The following is a 17,323-nucleotide window of genomic DNA, read 5'->3' as shown; positions in this document are numbered from 1 at the left end:
AGCTTCTCCTCGTGCTGCTAAGAGCAGTGGAAAATAAAGACAAAATGGATCCTCTGCTGTTCAGATGGGGGAATATAGAGTACCTCTTATTCAGTGTGATTTGCTTTGATTTAAAGCACAGCTTTTATGCATCAAAACTTTTCTCATTACTGGTTATAGTGATCGTGATCAAAATTCTGGAAAGGTATCGTGAACATTTAAAGTGCTTTTGTTTATGACTCATTTATGTAGGCAGTAGCACAGAGGGATACGGATTTCTGGAAACTGCAGCACAAAGCTCCATTTAAAAATTAAAGTGATGAGGTTAGGGGACAATTAATACTTCATAAACGTGTGATTGTGGTTTTCAAATGTGATATGAAACAACCAAATGTTGCTACGGTAAAATTTATTCCCAGGTTATTAAAATTCGAGTCTATGTGGCTTTCAGTGGAATTAAATTAGTGTAAGATGTTGATTGCTTACTTGAGCTTGTTGGTGAAAATGCATGCTGAAGAGTGTAGCTAATTGGTTTCCGTGCTGTCTGGAAGGAAGTGGGACATTTCAGCACACAGCTCGCAGAGCAGTGGTGAGAGGGGATAGGGTTAATGCAGAGAGATAATAGGTTAACCCTGTGTTCCAAGAAAGAAATCTGCTGCTTTACACGCTGTCAGATATTTAATTAGCTTCTTAAATATTTTTTGGTTTTCCGTTGGTGTGCTACAGATAGAAAATGACTGACAACAGCAATTTCAGTATTTGCAGGTAGATGGAATCCATTTGTTTACGAGTTCCACATGGCCTCATTATAAAGTAATAACTGGCACACAAGTCAATGCTTCCAGGAGCAGAAGAGTTGCAGTGGTGCCAAACAGAAATCTGTAGGTGCATGGAAGTAATGAATAGATACCATCTATCGCTAGCTTTAATCTGAAGTAGGCTGCGATTTAGGCAATGCTGCACAGCTTTTCCAAGACATAAAGCATTTTTGGTAAGTCCCGAAATAACTGTGGTCAAGTTTTTCTTTCCTTTTGGTGCAAAATAAAGAGAAGGCTCGCGTGAGCAACTTGTAAGGCATGGCTTGGGCGTGGAGCAGGCTGAATTTGGGCACGACTGGCGTTGCAACGAGGCTGCTGCTCCAGGTGTGTGGGTGCAAGGAAGAGCGCTGCATGGTGTGTGCACGTCCCCAAGTGCTCATAAGCATGGCACGCCGCACGGACGCTGCGTGGATACTGAGCAGATTCAGGCGTTGAGCTTTTTAGGAAGAATGAGTGATGGCTAATGATTATTTAATGACAGATCTCTGGGCTGAAAGGCACTTAGCACTCAAAGAGTACTGCAAAGCCTATTTCTCAAAGCTTCCGACAGGTTTATTTGGTCTCACCTTGAGTAGAGCAGTGCTGTATTGATTTCATTGGTGTGGATTTAAACACACTATTGGCTTAAAATAGCACCACCTATGCAGAAGAAAATCAGGGCCTTAACCCTTCGGGTTGCCAGCAGCAGCTCTGTGGTGTTTGGCTATGGGCTAACAGATTACTGGCGGCCTTTTGTACCCCGAATGCTATCATTTTAAATTATGCACTGCAGTTTTTCAGTAATGTCTGTTTCGTAACGTTCGGTGTGGATAAGGCACGGGGATTTGTGTGTGGGTTCTGACCTCCGTGTTCCTGAACCAGGGGTGGACGGTGGAGTCAGAGCCCTTGGATCTGACACTGGGTCTCAGATGAAAAATTGAACTACGTGAATTTTTTTTTATTTCAAAATTTGAAAGTCTTGGTGGCTGCAACAGCGTTCTCTAAATAATAATGATAACCGTCATCGTCATCTATACTCATCTAATAAATGTTATTATTCCCCATGAGGGGTTTTATAATTCTCTTTCTAAAGTGCTGCAGCTGGCTGGCTGCATAAAATCAGGTTACAGGCACCACAAAGGGAATATGTTATCAAAAAGCAAACCAGAAAAATGCCCTGGCTTTAATAATACAAAGCTATGTGACTTATTGATATTTAATTATTAAACTTCTGTGTTGGAAGATGCTGTATGAAAAATTAGGAAAATGAAGTTTAAACACTTCCAGTTTCTACAGTAGTAACAGTGTTCTGTTATTTCGCATGCTTTCCTGCAGCTACGAAAACAACAGTCATTATCAAACAAATGAGACAGCCAATAGGAAGGAGACCTTTTGGGGAGGCAAATTAAAAATGGATAAAAACAAACAAACAAAAAAAATCCCAGCAATTATTTAAAAAACAACAGCAAGAACAAAACAACCTGCTGTGCTTAGGAGCAATTCTTCTGCAAATTCTTATCTGAATTTATTTTCAGGTGATGTTATCAAGTGTTCTTTCATTAGCTAAGCCTACATATCTCCTTAATAATTGTGAGAACAATGGAAAAGGTGCAGGAAATCTTTGTGAGATGTACTGGTTTCTTCTTATGCAGCTTCCTTCCCCAGCTGATGGTTTGGTGGCAGATACCTAATAAAACACAGCAAATGATTCATTTAAAAGAAAATACCAGACGGCATGGCACTGAAATGCCGTCATTCAAACTCTGCATTTCAGCTATCTATAGGTAATGCCACAGGTGCATCCTGTTACTAATCTTTTATATTCTGGTCTAAGTGATAGGAATAGTTACAAAGGAATTGCAGAATACGTTATGTCTTAATGAACAAGCTGCTATTGAAGTCTGTTTGATTCTCCACCCTTTATGTATTTCCTGAAACAGCCTAGCTGAAGTGCTGCAAAGGCGGCAAAACAGAAACTGTAAACACTCTTGAGATAACCATAGGAAATAAAAGCTGGGTTCCAGAGTTAGCAATCCCAGTCAGCCTCTTCAACTTGCCACGCGCTGCCAGATTTCTGCATTGTGCTTTACTGACTTCCGAGCTGTCAGCTAAATTAAAAAATAGATGCACAAAATGAGTTTTCTGTCTGCAAGTTTGTACATCTTATAAATAGTTTGAAGATTATGGAATTGCTGCAGGTAGAAACAGAGATGGCTCACGACTTAAAGAATTTGGGAATTTTCTGTATTTACAGATGTTTTTTTCACCGTTAATGAGCATAAGGCTGAAAATAGAAATAAATGACTCCAGAGAGCAAAAAGCTCGTTTGTTTGCCTTTTTCCTGTAAGCAGTAAGGGAATGCATGCCCTGCACCCGACACCCTGCACCCAATACTCTGTTCTGCTGGCCAGAGGAGGGAGCCATGTGTGTAGGAATAACAGAAGTGGCAGAAAGCACCTTCTTGAATCCTGTCAGGTTAGCATGGAGACGCAGTGGCTTTCGTGATCTTAAATGAAATAGATTATTTTCAGCCTTTTCCTCATGGTCATTTCATGTTAGCAGTATTTCTGTATATTTTTCAGTTCTGGATTATTTTCAACACTGTGGCATTGTAGGCTTCCAGAGGTGCTGAAATTACTGTAATTATTCTTCAGAGTACAATCTTAAAAATTGAAAATGAAGGCAGACCCGCAGAGTGGCTTGACTGGTTAAGAATCCTGAAGAACTGAAGTGCCTTTCATTGGCACGTTTAATTCACAGCAGTTTTTGTTTGGTTGTCCTCTCTTCCTTCCCTTCCTCCCTCCCTCCTTCACTCCTTATTTTTCTTTCCTTCCTGCCTTATTTTTCCTTCCTTCCTTTCTTTCTTTCACATTTTTTGTTCACTTCGTTTTGTTTTTGTAGTTTGAGATCTGTGTTTTTTGCCATTTCCTTTTAGAGCACCATTTGGGTAAATTTGTTTATTTACTGTAAGAAAATAGTGCACCTGGCAAGAAAAGATATTTGAAACTACTGATATGGAAATACCAGGCAGTTGCATGGATTATTGTGAGCCAAGATGCGTGTAAGCAAAACTGCCTTTCCCCATCATAGCTCTTGAATGTTCTTCTGTAATATTCTCCATAATGCAGAGAAACTGTTACAGTTTTAAAAGTAAGCAGTTTCAGTGCTGGCTTGCCAGGAAGTTTTGTCATTTGTCATTTTGCAAGGTTTCATTTATAGACAGTGACTGCTGACGATGTTCACTTTGTGCTGTGAAATATGGACTGTGACAAAATCATGAGGGGTTTAGTTGTTGGTTTTCTTTGCATCCTTCGAACACCAGGATGGCATCAGAATTCCCTGCCAAACTGGTGCAAGCTCTGCTGTGGTCTTGAGGAAATTATTTTATTTCCTTAGGTGAAAGTTGTGGGCTTTTTCAGTCCACTCTTCTGTGTGTATGTGTGCATGTATCTATGCACGCACAGATACGCACGCATAAAGCAGATACGAGGTAGCAGTCCGTCCCTTACAAAACCACCTTCAGCCTTAATTCAGATCCATTGATTTCTATTCCAGTTAAACCTGAAGAACTTAATTTGTCTTTTAATCCTTTTATTGTAAGCCAGGATAAAATTAATTTTACCCAAGAACTGTGCAAAGCCAATTAACATGATCTTTAGAGTTATTTAGTAAAGTGCTCCAAACTGTTAAATTCACCCTGACCTCGTGGCTGCACTCTCTGACTGCTTTTTAAATGAAGCAATCAATAACCTGCAGCCTTTTAAACAATTTGAACTTCTGAAATGCTCTACCTGTATTTTGAATGCTTTGTGAATACCCTCTTTGCTTTGTGTTACCCGTAAGGCTGCCTCCTCTAAACACTGTTTAGATGTAGTTTTCAGAAGGCATTGGAATATTTAACGCAGTCATTTGGTCTGAAGTAAACCCAAGTATAAAGAAATGCTTGGATGCATTATGCCCCTCCAACACTGTGCAGTGCTGGAGGCATGCTGTTTTCCAAGGTACACATGCACTGTTTTCCAAGGCACACGTGCACTATTTGCTGAGGAAAATGTGCAACATTAGTGTCCTTCCTCCAGCAGGGCTCCTGCTTCCACGCAGAGCTCTCTGGGGTTATTAATTTCCCCTCCGTGATAGGGTGATCAACTGTCCTGTCAGGAAAATGGATCTCCGTGTCACCCATCGCATGATTAAATGGAGCCACGGCGCGGTGAGAAAATACCAAATTTTCTCGAGACAAATGGAAGTGGAGGAAGGACTACTTCCAGAGACATCATTTCATTTTAGATTCTCGCAAACAGCTGTCAGTTTATTCGTAGGAAATCGTTGCCATTCATTTTACGCTTTTGCGAGTAATTTATAAAAAAAAAAAAAAAAAAAAGTGAATGCAAAAATCTTTTATGTATTTTTTTTTGTGTAAATTTCTCTTGGAAGTTATAGCAAAGGAACGTTATGGCTGTTGTGCCATCTGAGCGAGAGCCGTCGCGGGCACCTGGGTGCTGCTGTGCAGGGTGCTGGGGCCGGGTCGGGGCAGGGCCTGGTGTTCGGCTCTGGGTGCCAGCTGGTTTGTTGTCTGCTGCCTGATGAGAACTGAGAGCCCTGAGGAATCAGGACCAGCATTTCAGGATGCTGCGATGTCTGCCTGTCGGGGACCCCGAGCCAAGCCAGCTGTGTGGCCGTGAAAGAGCAGAGTGCAGGGCGATAGGAGCTGCTGTACTCCCTGCTTTGTCTGTGCAGCCCCTTTCCAGCCTTTTCCCTCTCCAGGCAGCCCCTATTGATTTTTTCCCCCTCTCCTGCCATTGTTCAGCTTTCCATTGGATTTTTCCTCCCCTTCAGCTGGCACGTTTCTGTCGCTACCGGAGCGCTGTCTCTGAACCACGATGGCTGCATTTGCTTAAATGTAGTCAGCTTTCTGGAGGTAGCATCTCATTTCCGATGGAGCACAGGTAGACCTGCACTGGGCATGCTAATTAGCCCCTTCTTAACCTGTGCTCTGATGATTCTCATCCAGTGCTGTCTGGCTTTCCTGAAAAGGTTTGGTAGAGGAACCTAAGAGGAGTGTTAAGGCTTTGTTGTTATATATCGGATTTGCAGGTCTTTTTTTTTTTCCATTGCACTGGGAATTAGCTGAATGTGAGCTGTCCTTGTCTGGCTGTATTTCAGTCTCATAAACTTCTAAGATTTGGCTTCTTTACTCCTAAAAAAAAAAAAAAAAAAAGAAAAAGAAAAAAAAAATCACCCAGAAACCCAAAATTGATCCACCCTCCATCAACCAAATCTAATATAGCCCAAGAGTTTTTAGTTTCACCAATAATATAAAACTTAGAGTTTTATTTTCAAATTCACACTACACTGAGGTTTTTCCATGATTCCAGGGGATGTTCGTTAAAGAAACATTTGGTATACTGACATGTAATGGCATATATCCTTATGCTAAAATTTAGTAAGAACTAGAATATTGTGATGGATCATAACACGGAAGGTTGAGTTTTTTTTGGTAATAGAAATCCAGTATTCCAAAATACACTTTGTGAGGTAAGGAAACCAGAGAGGATTTCTATTTGTTACAGAAATTTAGGGTGAACAAAAATCAGGCCAAATATTACTTTTCACAAAAGCAGATAAACACAATTCTGTTGGTTGTGGCTTTTTCCTCTGCCAAAGAATAAAGATCTATAAAATTTGACGGTTTTCTGCCCCCCCTTCCTTTTTTTTTTTCTTCAGCAGGGTCTTGACAGTTTTTGAAGGATGGGTGAGATAGCAGTTGCAAAAGTAGCTATTTAGACTTCTGTTGCACATTTTGGGAAGTAAAAGTCATTAGCAGCTGAAAATTCTGCTAAGGGAAGTAACTGTCCTGGAAACATGCTCTAAGTTAAATGGAATCTCTTTTATTTTCTCTGGAAAACAGAATGTTTGGAGTGTTACGCCTTGCTTTTGTTTTCCTTATAGCTTCTCCTTCTTGTTCCAGGCTGCCTGTCCAGTCTCCCGCAGCTGAAGAAGATCTCCACGTCCTATGAGGAGCGCAGGAAGCAGGCTACAGCCATCGTTCTGCTGGGTGTGATTGGGGCAGAATTTGGGGCTGAGATTGAGCCCCCTAAGCTGCTGACACGGCCACGCAGCTCCAGCCAGATCCCCGAGGGCTTTGGGCTGACGAGCGGTGGGTCCAATTATTCCCTGGCGAGGCATACCTGTGAGTATCCCTGTCCCTTGTTCTGGCATTTAGGGTAGGGTGGGTTTTAAAATATCATCATCACTTTTTTTCCTATGAAAATATATCTTGGGCTGTAAAGAACAAGAGGGTGTGAATAGTGAACACCTGTCCTGCCTCTTAAATTGACAGTTCTTCATTGCAGCACTTTGTAGCTCTTACAGTGCAGGAGTTCTGTCTCTATCTGAACACTGTCACAGTTTGCTTACTTCATGCACGTAATTCTGAGGAATAGACTGTATAGGATCAGTAACCTATAGGAAGACATACTTGGCAATGAGTTAAAAGGAAGAAGTATCTTAAGCAAGAAAAACAGACACAGATGAGTTCAGTGTAAAATGCTATATAAAGTGTTACATTCTGGGCCCGTATGAAATGTAGTCCTGTAATGTTGCTGTAATTACACTTCCTACAAACAGTGACAGTGATCTTATATAAGAACGTAACATATCTGTGGGTTGTCAATTTGCTGTTAATATTGCAAAATGTAATGGAAGCAGATGCAGCTGTAGTGCTGTAAGCCTATGGCTGGGTTCCTAAGCACGCTGGTGTTTGTTTTAGGGGAATCTGAAAAAAGTCCCCTGTCTCATCTCCCTACCAGCTCTCTGAAGTGCTGTGGACTCATTGCTGGTATTGCTGGAAAAACGACCAATTACCTGATTAGTTATAAAATAACTTCGTAGGAGAGGATTTCTGCTCCTGTACTGGTTTAGTCCTCACGTGATGCCCAAGATGTCAGAGGAAAAGAGGACAAAAAATGCAAATATCTGAAAAGCAGTGTATTGTCTGAGCTCAGAGCTATTACCAGGAGACTGGTTCTTACGAGTGGGAGGAATGCTTTTGCTAAGCCTGAAATGGCAAGAAGACAAAGCAAGGATCTGCACTTGTGCTGGGTCTAGGATCCTTTGAGCCCTATGTGCTAAATAGTCAGTGCTCCAGGCCTGAAACTGATGTGTGTGAGGTCTAGATTATCACAGAGCAGTGCTATTCAGCAAAGTCTTGAAGGCCTCAAGTACCAGGGCATGACTGGACATTTTTCATTTCCTGTGTATCTGCTTGTTTCTGTTAGAAACAAGTCTTCCTCCTGGTGTCTGTACAAGCTACAGGGACTCCTCTTCAGAAAAGATACAAAATTCATTGTTTTTTTCTAGTAATGTTTTACTCCAACTTATTTTTCAATAAAATATGCAGAAAAATAGTTTCAGAATAGTAAATTAAACATTTTAAAATGAAATTTAGGAAAAAAAAAAAAATTTACTTACATGTGGTGCAATACCATAACAATCATAAGTAGAGCTTCATTACTCTGCTGTTAGATTAAGTACCCTGAGAACTGCTGGCATGGCTGCGTTGGTGCCCAGTTCACAGAATCACAGAATGGCCCTGGCTTGGAAGGGACCTCAAGGATCATGAATCTCCAACCCCCTGCCACAGGCAGGGCCACCAACCTCCACGTTTCATAGCAGCCCAGGCTGCCCAGGGCCCCATCCACATGCAGGGCCACCAGTGCTGAGCTAGCAGCCGCTGAACTAAGTTGTAGCAGATTGTACTCAGAGCCCAGGAACATCCTGCAGCATTATTTGAGTCACCAGCGTAGCTTCCACCATTCAGCTGGTGGGCAAACTGCCCCAGGGTTTGGGAGGCAAAGGGATGGTTGGTTCTTTAGAGCACATGTGTGTGATGTGCAAGTGGAACTGAAACTGAAGTCTTGTAATTCATAGACTCATAGAATAGCCTGGGTTGAAAAGGACCACACTGCTCTTCCAGTTCCAACCCCCTGCTGTGTGCAGGTTGCCAACAGCAGCCCAGGCTGCCCAGAGCCACATCCAGCCTGGCCCTGAATGCCTGCAGGGATGGGGCATCCACAGCCTCCCTGGGCAACCTGCTCCAGTGCCTCACCACCCTCTGTGTGAAAAACTTCCTCCTAATATCCAACCTAAGCCTCCCCTTCTCAGTTTAAGACCATTCCCCCTTGTCCTATCACCATTCACCCTCACAAACAGCCGTTCCCCCTCCTGTTTATACGCTCCCTTCAAGTGCTGGAAGGCCACAATGAGGTCTCCCTGCAGTCTTCTCTTCTCCAAGCTGAACAAGCCCAGTTCCCTCAACCTTTCCTCACAGGAGAGCTGCTCCTGCTCCAAGAGCTCCACATCTTTCCTGTACTGGGGGCCCTGGACACAGCGCTGCAGATGGGGCCTCACAAGAGCCGAGCAGAGGGGGACAATCAAGGGGGACGATCCCCTCCCTCTCCCTGCTGGCCACCCCTTTTTAATGCAGCCCAGAACACAGCTGGCCTTCGGGGCTGCAAACACACACTGCTGGCTCGTGTCCAGCTTCTCATCCACCAGGACTCCAAGTCCTTCTCCACAGGGCTGAAAACTCCCAGTTGGTACAGATACCTGGGATTGCCCTGGCCCAAGTGCAGCACCCTGCGCTTGGCCATGTTAAACCTCATTAGGCTCACATGAGCCCACTTCTGCAGCCTATTCAAGTCCTTCTGGATGGCTTCCCTTCCTTCTAGTTCTTTATTTTCTCTTCCCCTTTTACAGTTTCTTGCTCATCTACCAATCCCAGCTGCTTTCAGTCCTGGTGTTCTTCTCAGCAGTGTCGCCTGGTCAGAAGCTTGGCTGATGGCTGGACCATCTGTGATCATCACAGCCTCTCTTCTCCTATGTTTTTATTCAGCTATCTACTTGCTGCTTTTGTTACATTAGGCTTAGCAGAACTGTGAGCTCCATCTCTGAACTCCTATTAATCATAATGTCAGGAACACCACACAGCTGTCGGGCTGACTGATAGGGTGAAATTCAGGCTTTAATGTAGATGAAACTTGACACAGTAAAATACTGAAGTTTTACATCTGGGCCATAAAGTAATTTGTAAAGTGCTTAAAGAGCCAAAGGAAGATCAGGATACTTTTGCCTGTAGTAGTTTGGATTGTGAAAGGCAAATGCCTTATCAGATGTTAGTGAGATCCCCATCCCATCCAAACCAAGTAATCTAAGTTGGGGGTATCAACGTCTTCTCATGAGAATTTGTCAAATGAGAGCATTGTTACAACTTCAAGGAAGTGAAGAGCAACTGGCGTTTACGAAAAAAGAAGACATTGTTTGCTTCTGGTATTAGCAGTAAGCTTAAATCATCATAGAATCATAGAATTGTTAGGGTTGGAAAAAGCCTTTAAAGTCTCCAAGTCCAGCTCACCCCCACTGTGATCACTGACCACATCCCCAGGTGCCACGTCTCTATGGTTCTTGAACACCTCTAGCAGTGGAGGTTGTCAAAGTTATGAAATTACATGTAGCCTAACACCATGGTATTTTCTATTTAAAAGCAAATTATCCAAATGAATTAGTTCTTCATTTGCAGTGTTACTGTGTGCACATTTATCTAAGTTGTACACATTGTGACTTACTGTATTTAAGAAAATAACTGATAATGTCTTGTTAAGCGAACAGAATTCTCCTGAAATCCACCCAGTGACCTTGCCTGCCGTTCTGCATTAATCTCTGTTGACATTACAAATAGTTCACGAGATATTTAATTACAAAATGTCACCCCAAAGTTTTCTCATTATAGATGCACCACATTACACTCAAACTGCAGCTAATACTGTGTTTATAAAGAGAATGGGCTAATAAACCTGAATGGCAGGTTGGTCCTCAAGATGAAAATATTCGATTCTGTTGTTAATGCAGGATGTTTTGCAAAGCATCTGCCATCAGTACAGTTGTTAATGGTAAGCATTCTGCCCTTTAACTCAGAGTCATATGTGATGGCGTGCTATGGCAGTGAGTTATGCAGATGGGTTTTGCAGGCTGTGTTCATACTTGCTTCCTTCCTAAGCAATTTTTTAGTTTCCAGGTGGCAACTTAGGGCAGTCAATCCAGTTTGGCTGACCTGTTTAGTGTGAGAACCACCAGCACTTAGGTTTCTACAGCAGACTGGTAAGGAAGACACAGACCTAATGAGGGAACCCAGCAGGTGCTGGCAGCAGCAATTAGCACAGAAGAGCTCAGGATCCTCACCTGGAGGAGCAAGAAATCATCTGAGCAACAGAGCAAATTAGGGAAGCTGGCTAAGAAATCAGCCAACCAAAACTCGATGCAAAGAACATCGGGATTAAAGCAAATAACTGATGGTATTGCTCCTAGTGAGAGACTGCTTTTAGTGCTGGCTGTTCCTCTGTATCAGTCATACAGGGAGAGGCTGCCCTGTGTTTGGTGACATGGGGCTGGTTCTGCACTTATCAGTCTGCACATTTGGAAATTCAGTGCAAGACCAAGATGTGCCCTCGATAGTTTTTTCTGAGTTGCGATTAGATTAGTCTTAAACAGAATTTGGCCCTGAAGGGGAAAAATAATAGGAGAAAGGAACAGAGTAGTTTATAAAAATCTTTATGTTAGCCTTAGAGATAGCACTTAGAAAAAGTAGTCAATCTGTATGGCAGAAAACAGTCAATTGTTGTGGCAGATATTATGCCCTAATTTAAATCCGTTGGACTTTTCTTGCTTTCTTTTTGAGCAACAAAATCCAATCTTAAAACTTCAATTTGCATCAAGCATGCTATCTGAGATTCCTTCCTTCCTCGCAGGGTGGGTGGTGAACAGCCCTCTCTGTTGGAACCTCTGACAGTTCCCACCTGGCAACAACAGTGGACTTGAAGATTCGGTTCTCTAATCTACATGCAATGCTACCGATGTAAAATCTATATTTTTTTGTATGTCTAATGGGAAAACCAAAATTGCATATGCTTTTTGCTCTTTGGTGTCTGTATTAAGAAATAGTGCCCAAACATTGTCGATCAATACTTTGCATGCTTAAAAAGAGCACTTCAAAATAACTTCTTTATGAAGTGCTGCTTAATAAGCTGTGACAGGTCAATAAATCTGCCTGTGCTTGTGTTTGTAATGAGTGAGATGAAGGGAAGCTCAGAAACTAATTTTATTCATCATACAAATTAATATTATTCCTTCATTAGGCTTGTAGCTTCCAAGTTAATCATTCTTCCCTTAAAAGAACAGGAGGGAATTCAGAGTTTCCACATCTTACAGCCATATGTGTAAGTTAGAGCTGTGTGTGCACAAATGATTTCAAAGCCAGGAAAGTGCTTGGGAGATGTGAGATGTTTTGACTCTTGTTTTATAGAGCAGAAACATGGGAGAAAGGTGCACAAAAACAAGTGAAACAATGTTGGCTTGGAAACAACCATCAGGGTTTTCAGTTCACTGTGTAGAGATGGATGAGCAAATTCCACTGCATCCACAGAGCACGTTACCTCCACGATGTGAGTGCATGGCTATGGCCATGTGCTGGGAGGTGTTTGTTTTACGTACGGAGACCAGTGTGACTTCCCAACTTCAGAGCAAATCCTGGCTGTTTTCACAGGCAGCGGAGTTGTCTTGTGTCACAAGTGGTTGTACCTGGTCCTGACCAACCAAACGAGTTAAAATCTATATGCATTGTATTTTATAAGTGTTTACATTCGTCTTAGCTTTATAAAAGATCATTGCACAGGACCATGTGGTCGATTCGTGTATGACGTGAGCACAACGTAGGGTGATGATGTTCACAGATGAATGTTCCAAGTTATCACATCTGCTTAAGAAGAATAGCTACAGTTGAGTGTGATGGGAAAATGTCTGAGATTGGCACAACGTTTGGGCAGGCTGCAGTGTGCTGGAAAGAAATGCAGCTGCCAACAAACTGATGGTGGGCCTTGTGGAAATGGCATCATTGAGAAAGCATGCAATTTAGATGAAAATAAATAGTATGTCTTAATGATATTATGCAATTAACAGGAATGAAAATAACAGGTGTACTGCACAGTTATCAATCGGGTTATATTGGCTTTCTCCTTCCTGCTGGATTATAAACAAATTTTGGATTAAAATAATGGTAGTTTACTCTTTCTATATCACTGTAATATAATTTCATAGTTAGAGGAAGAAAGCATTTAAGCTAGCAGAGTTGGGTTCTCTCCATAAATTGAAACAAGTCTGATCTAAAACTCATTTACTGTCTTGGAACAGAATTGATCTTGCTTTCACATTTGATTCCGCCACTGCAGTTTTCGAGAGGAAGAAAAATGGCATTGTTAGGTCACTTTAACTAGGCCATGGGTAGGCAGCGAGGACTGGGAACCTGCTATTGCCAACAGCTTTTTTCTTTCTCCTTTGTCTCCCTTTGCAAGGATTTATGTAAAACTGTATGGAATTTTGGTACAAAATAGGGGCTGTATTGGTTTTGCCCACTTGCCAGCACTCCTTGCTGTTTGCTCACTTAATGTTGACAAGCACTATTAGGCTGTTCTGTACAAATGCTATGAATTTACTGCATCTAGAGTCAGCTGTTCTGACCTTCTAAGCCTGTTACATTTGCAAAATCTAGGTTGGTACTTATCATGGAGGAAATATTCCCTTTATGATTAAATATTTCTGAAGTTTGTAAGTCTTCAGAGTGAACGAGGACACTTCCTTTCTGATCAGATAAATAAGGCAAAAGTATATATATTTTATTGTAGGGAAAAAAAAAGAAGTCTTTGCTGTTCCAAAAAGCATCCCGTTACATATGCTGCAGAAGCAGCACTCAGTAAGGAGCCCTTTAATTTTCAAAGTTCTGAGAGTTTGTTGTACATTTCCAGGCAAATGTTGCTTTCAGGTGTTGGCACAGTCTGCCCAGGGAGGTGGTGGATCACTGTCCCTGGAGGTGTTGAAGACACGCAGTGATGTGGCACCCGGGGTTATGGTTAGTAGGCATGGTGGGATGGGTAGGTGTTGGGCTCGATGGTCTCAGAGGTCTTTTCTCGATTCTGTGACTCCTCTGTGGTTATTTCTCAACATTGCAGCAGTCCCTGAGCAGAAATGATGAAAGGGCTGTTCGTGTAGGAAAGGTGTTCGTGTAGAAAGGGCTGTTCGTGTAGGAGGGCAACAAAGCTGGTGAGGGGTCTGGAACACAGGGCTGATGAGGAGAGGCTGAAGGAGCTGGGAATGTTCAGCCTGGAGAAGAGGAGGCTCAGGGGGGACCTCATTGCTCTCTATAACTTCCTGAAGGGAGGTTGTGGTGAGCTGGGGGTCGGCCTCTTCTCTCGTGTCATCAGTGATAGGAGCAGAGGGAATGGCTTCAAGCTACGGCAGGGGAGATTCAGGCTGGACATGAGGAAGTATTACTTTTCAGAAAGGGTGGTCAGGCACTGCAATGGATGCCCAGGGAGGTGGTGGAGTCACCGAGCCTGGAGGTGTTCAAGGAAAGGCTGGATGTTGTGTTGAGGGACATGGTTTAGTGGGAGCTGTTGGGAATAGGTGAATGGTTGGACTGGGTGATCTTGAAGGTCTTTTCCAACCTCGGTGATTCTATGATTCTATGATTCTATGACACAAATGTCTTGCAGGTCATTTTTTGTTCTGACTAAATAAAATGCAACCATGCAAAGTAACTACTTCTTAATACATTGTAAGACCGTATTTTTGTAAAGAGATTAAAACCCTCCGTGCCCATGCCAGTGCTGAAATTGCTGTGGGAGCTTCACCTGTTTTGCGGATGGAACATAAGTAACTTGAGAGAGCATCAGGAAAATCGAATCCTCTCCTAGCATAAGTTCAGTTGAAGAAATGAAATGTGCCACAGTTAGATAGAGGGCAAAAAAAAAAATGCTGGAAGTATGTTATGTAAAAAGCAGGAGATTTGAGATGTGCTCAGTGCACATTGCTCAATTTTTAAAGTGTTCATAATTATGACTTTAGAAAAGTTATTCAATGTTTTAATTTAGGGCAGAAAATATCCTCTGTCTGAAAGAGAGCACAAACCCTGATAGAAATTTGCAGCTCCAAAATGAGGAGTTCATGGGATGTGAATTTTTAACCAGAATATCCAAAGTTAAGTTTCTCTCTTTCTGCTGGTATTTCATCCAGGTGCATGTCAAATCAGGACCAGTAAAAAAAAAATCATCCAAAAAAAGGTGCTGATCTTTTTTAAATTTCTGATTAAAAAAACACTGTGTCCACGACTTAGAGAAAGAGAGAAGACTGAAAAAAGTCCCTAAAGCTCTTGTCCTTCACTTCTGTTCTTTTGTATGTAAAATCAGAAAAGGATTGAAAGCAAGCTGAACCACATTCTTGGAGTCCATCATTTTTATTTAGTCCAAACTGGATGTTGTGGCAGATTATGAGAATGGGAACCAAAGTTAACAGTGTCTTGTTTGTGCCTATACTATCGATTTTCCTGAGCGAATTATTTAATTTTTTTAAACCTATCTCCAAAACGAGGATAACAATGCTGATGGGTGTAATATGTTTAAAGCTCTTGAGATTCAGCAAGGAAAGACATCCAAGAAATTCAAAGGGGTACATGCATTCAAAATAACTGAAGTCTTTAGTGTTCAGGTCGCATTCCCATCAGCAGAAATGGAGTAGGCATCAAAGACTCCAACCTTTGTTTTTGTGTTCTGGAAACGGTGGGGGAAGTGGGCAGCTCAGTACAGGCCCTGCTGTGCTTTGTGGATGGAGGTTTTGCTGCCATACAGATGCCTTCAGTGAGGGCTTGCAAGGACGAGTTTCCAGTCCTTGGCCTTGATTTGCTTTGCTTGCAGCCTCTGTGCCTAACTTTGTTGCCATGTACTTGTGGCATATGTGTCACCATGCGGAGTAAGAGATGGGGACAAATGCTGATGGAGATTTGTACATAGGAATGACATTTCTCGACCTCTCTTCTTCCTCTTTTACTGCCTGAACTCAGTCTGTCTGGTTAGTCACACCTAATCTTTAACAAGAGACACTTTCATTGCTTCATCCTTAATAACGTTTAACAGCAGAAGATGCATGCAAATCATCACATCTTTCCCATGGCTGAATTTTACTGCTTTTATTTAGATTTACAGGAGAAAAGCCGAGTCTGCTGCTCGCAGCCATTTCAGCTTGTTCTTCAATGTACCTGCCCTTCCCAGCAGCCATGGACTTGGGGTGGGTGTCACGATGCAGCCCCCTGCCCATAGAACAGGGTCGGTGGGAGAGGGGCTCTGAGAGCATCCCCACTAACAGGGCTTCTCCGGGACTAATTACCTCTTTACTGCGCTGACTCTAATGTGACATGTTTATTGCCTTAACTAACAACTCATTAGCTTAGTTGATGTTTTTGTCAATATTAATTCGTTCATTTAAGCCAAGTCAAAGCTTAAACAAAGATGTCCAGGCTGAGAAACGGGCAGCAGGATGACTTTTGTTCAGTTCATCTTTTCTTCAGCTCAGTGTACACAGGGCAGGTGTCAACAAGAGCAGCACTAGGAGTATCCGTATGAGAAATACTGGAGTGCTTCACTGCAAAAAAAATGTTTGTGATGCTTCTTAATAGGTTCTTTCATTTGAGACAAAATTCATGCGCATTGAAGCTTCATAGAATCATTACTGATGGAAAAGTCTTTTAAGATTATCAAGTCCAACCCCAAACCATCTCCACTATGCCCGCTGAACCACGTTCCCAAGTGCCACATCCCCATGGTTCATGAATACCTCCAGGGATGGGGATTTCACCACCTCACAGGGCAGCCTGTGCCACTGCATCACTGCTCTTCTGGAGAATAATTTTTTCCTAATATCCAGCTGTACTTTTTAAGAAGAAACTTTCAGCTCGCATTACACGCATCCAAGTTTGGTGTGAGTTCGTGTGCACAGCAAGACTATCAGTAGCTTTCCAGGATGCTGAAATGTCAGGAGCTTTATTTAATGAATCACACAACTCGTAGGAGACAGTTCTGAAAACCAGGGAAAACTGTGTTCAAATCAATAGGTTATCATTACCGCAGAGGCAAACTAAATGAATGTTATTAAGAGGTAACAAATAATTATGTAGTGATAATGATAAATTACCTTTATCTGGGAGCGTTGTTTTAGTGTTCCCTCACATTTATATATATGTATGCAACTACTTTAATGAAAAACTAATCTATTGAATGAAATAGCGGGAGGGAGAGAGCTCTGTACGTGGGCAGATAGTGACAGGACAAGGGGAAATAGCTTTAAACTGAAAGAGGGCAGATTTAGGTCAGATGTGAGGGGGAAATTCTTTACCCAAATAGCAGTCAGGCTCAGCACTGCTGCCCAGAGCTGCCTGGGTGCCTGAGGCAATGGATGGCATGCCCTGGGCATCCTGGGCTGGTGAGGGGCAGCCAGCCCACGGCAGGGGTGGGCTTTCTGTGTATATTATGTAGCACGTCTCTGTCATCTCAAGAGCTGTCAGTGAAACTGAGTTATTAGTTAATGTTTCATCCTTCTATTGGGACTTCTGTTCTGCTTCCACCCCTCAAGCTGTGATGCTGATAGCTTTGCCAGCAGCAGTGACCAGAGTC

General features: G+C 42.4%; 1 protein-coding gene across 3 annotated transcripts in view; it reads left to right on the top strand.

Annotated features, from left to right (window-relative positions):
* Nucleotides 1-17,323, top strand: part of WDR7 (WD repeat domain 7) — a 113,619-nt gene that overhangs the window by 55,299 nt on the left and 40,997 nt on the right. For all 3 annotated transcript variants that reach the window (XM_048931554.1, XM_048931557.1, XM_048931555.1), the window contains one exon: nt 6,745-6,966. In XM_048931554.1, coding sequence (XP_048787511.1) covers nt 6,745-6,966 — 222 coding nt within the window. The remainder of the gene's footprint in view (nt 1-6,744; nt 6,967-17,323) is intronic.

The sequence above is a fragment of the Lagopus muta genome, chromosome Z (assembly GCF_023343835.1).
Source record: "Lagopus muta isolate bLagMut1 chromosome Z, bLagMut1 primary, whole genome shotgun sequence".
NCBI lineage: Eukaryota > Metazoa > Chordata > Aves > Galliformes > Phasianidae > Lagopus > Lagopus muta.
The sequence above is the reverse complement of the archived record's forward strand: the minus strand, read 5'-3'. Positions and strand labels throughout refer to the sequence as shown.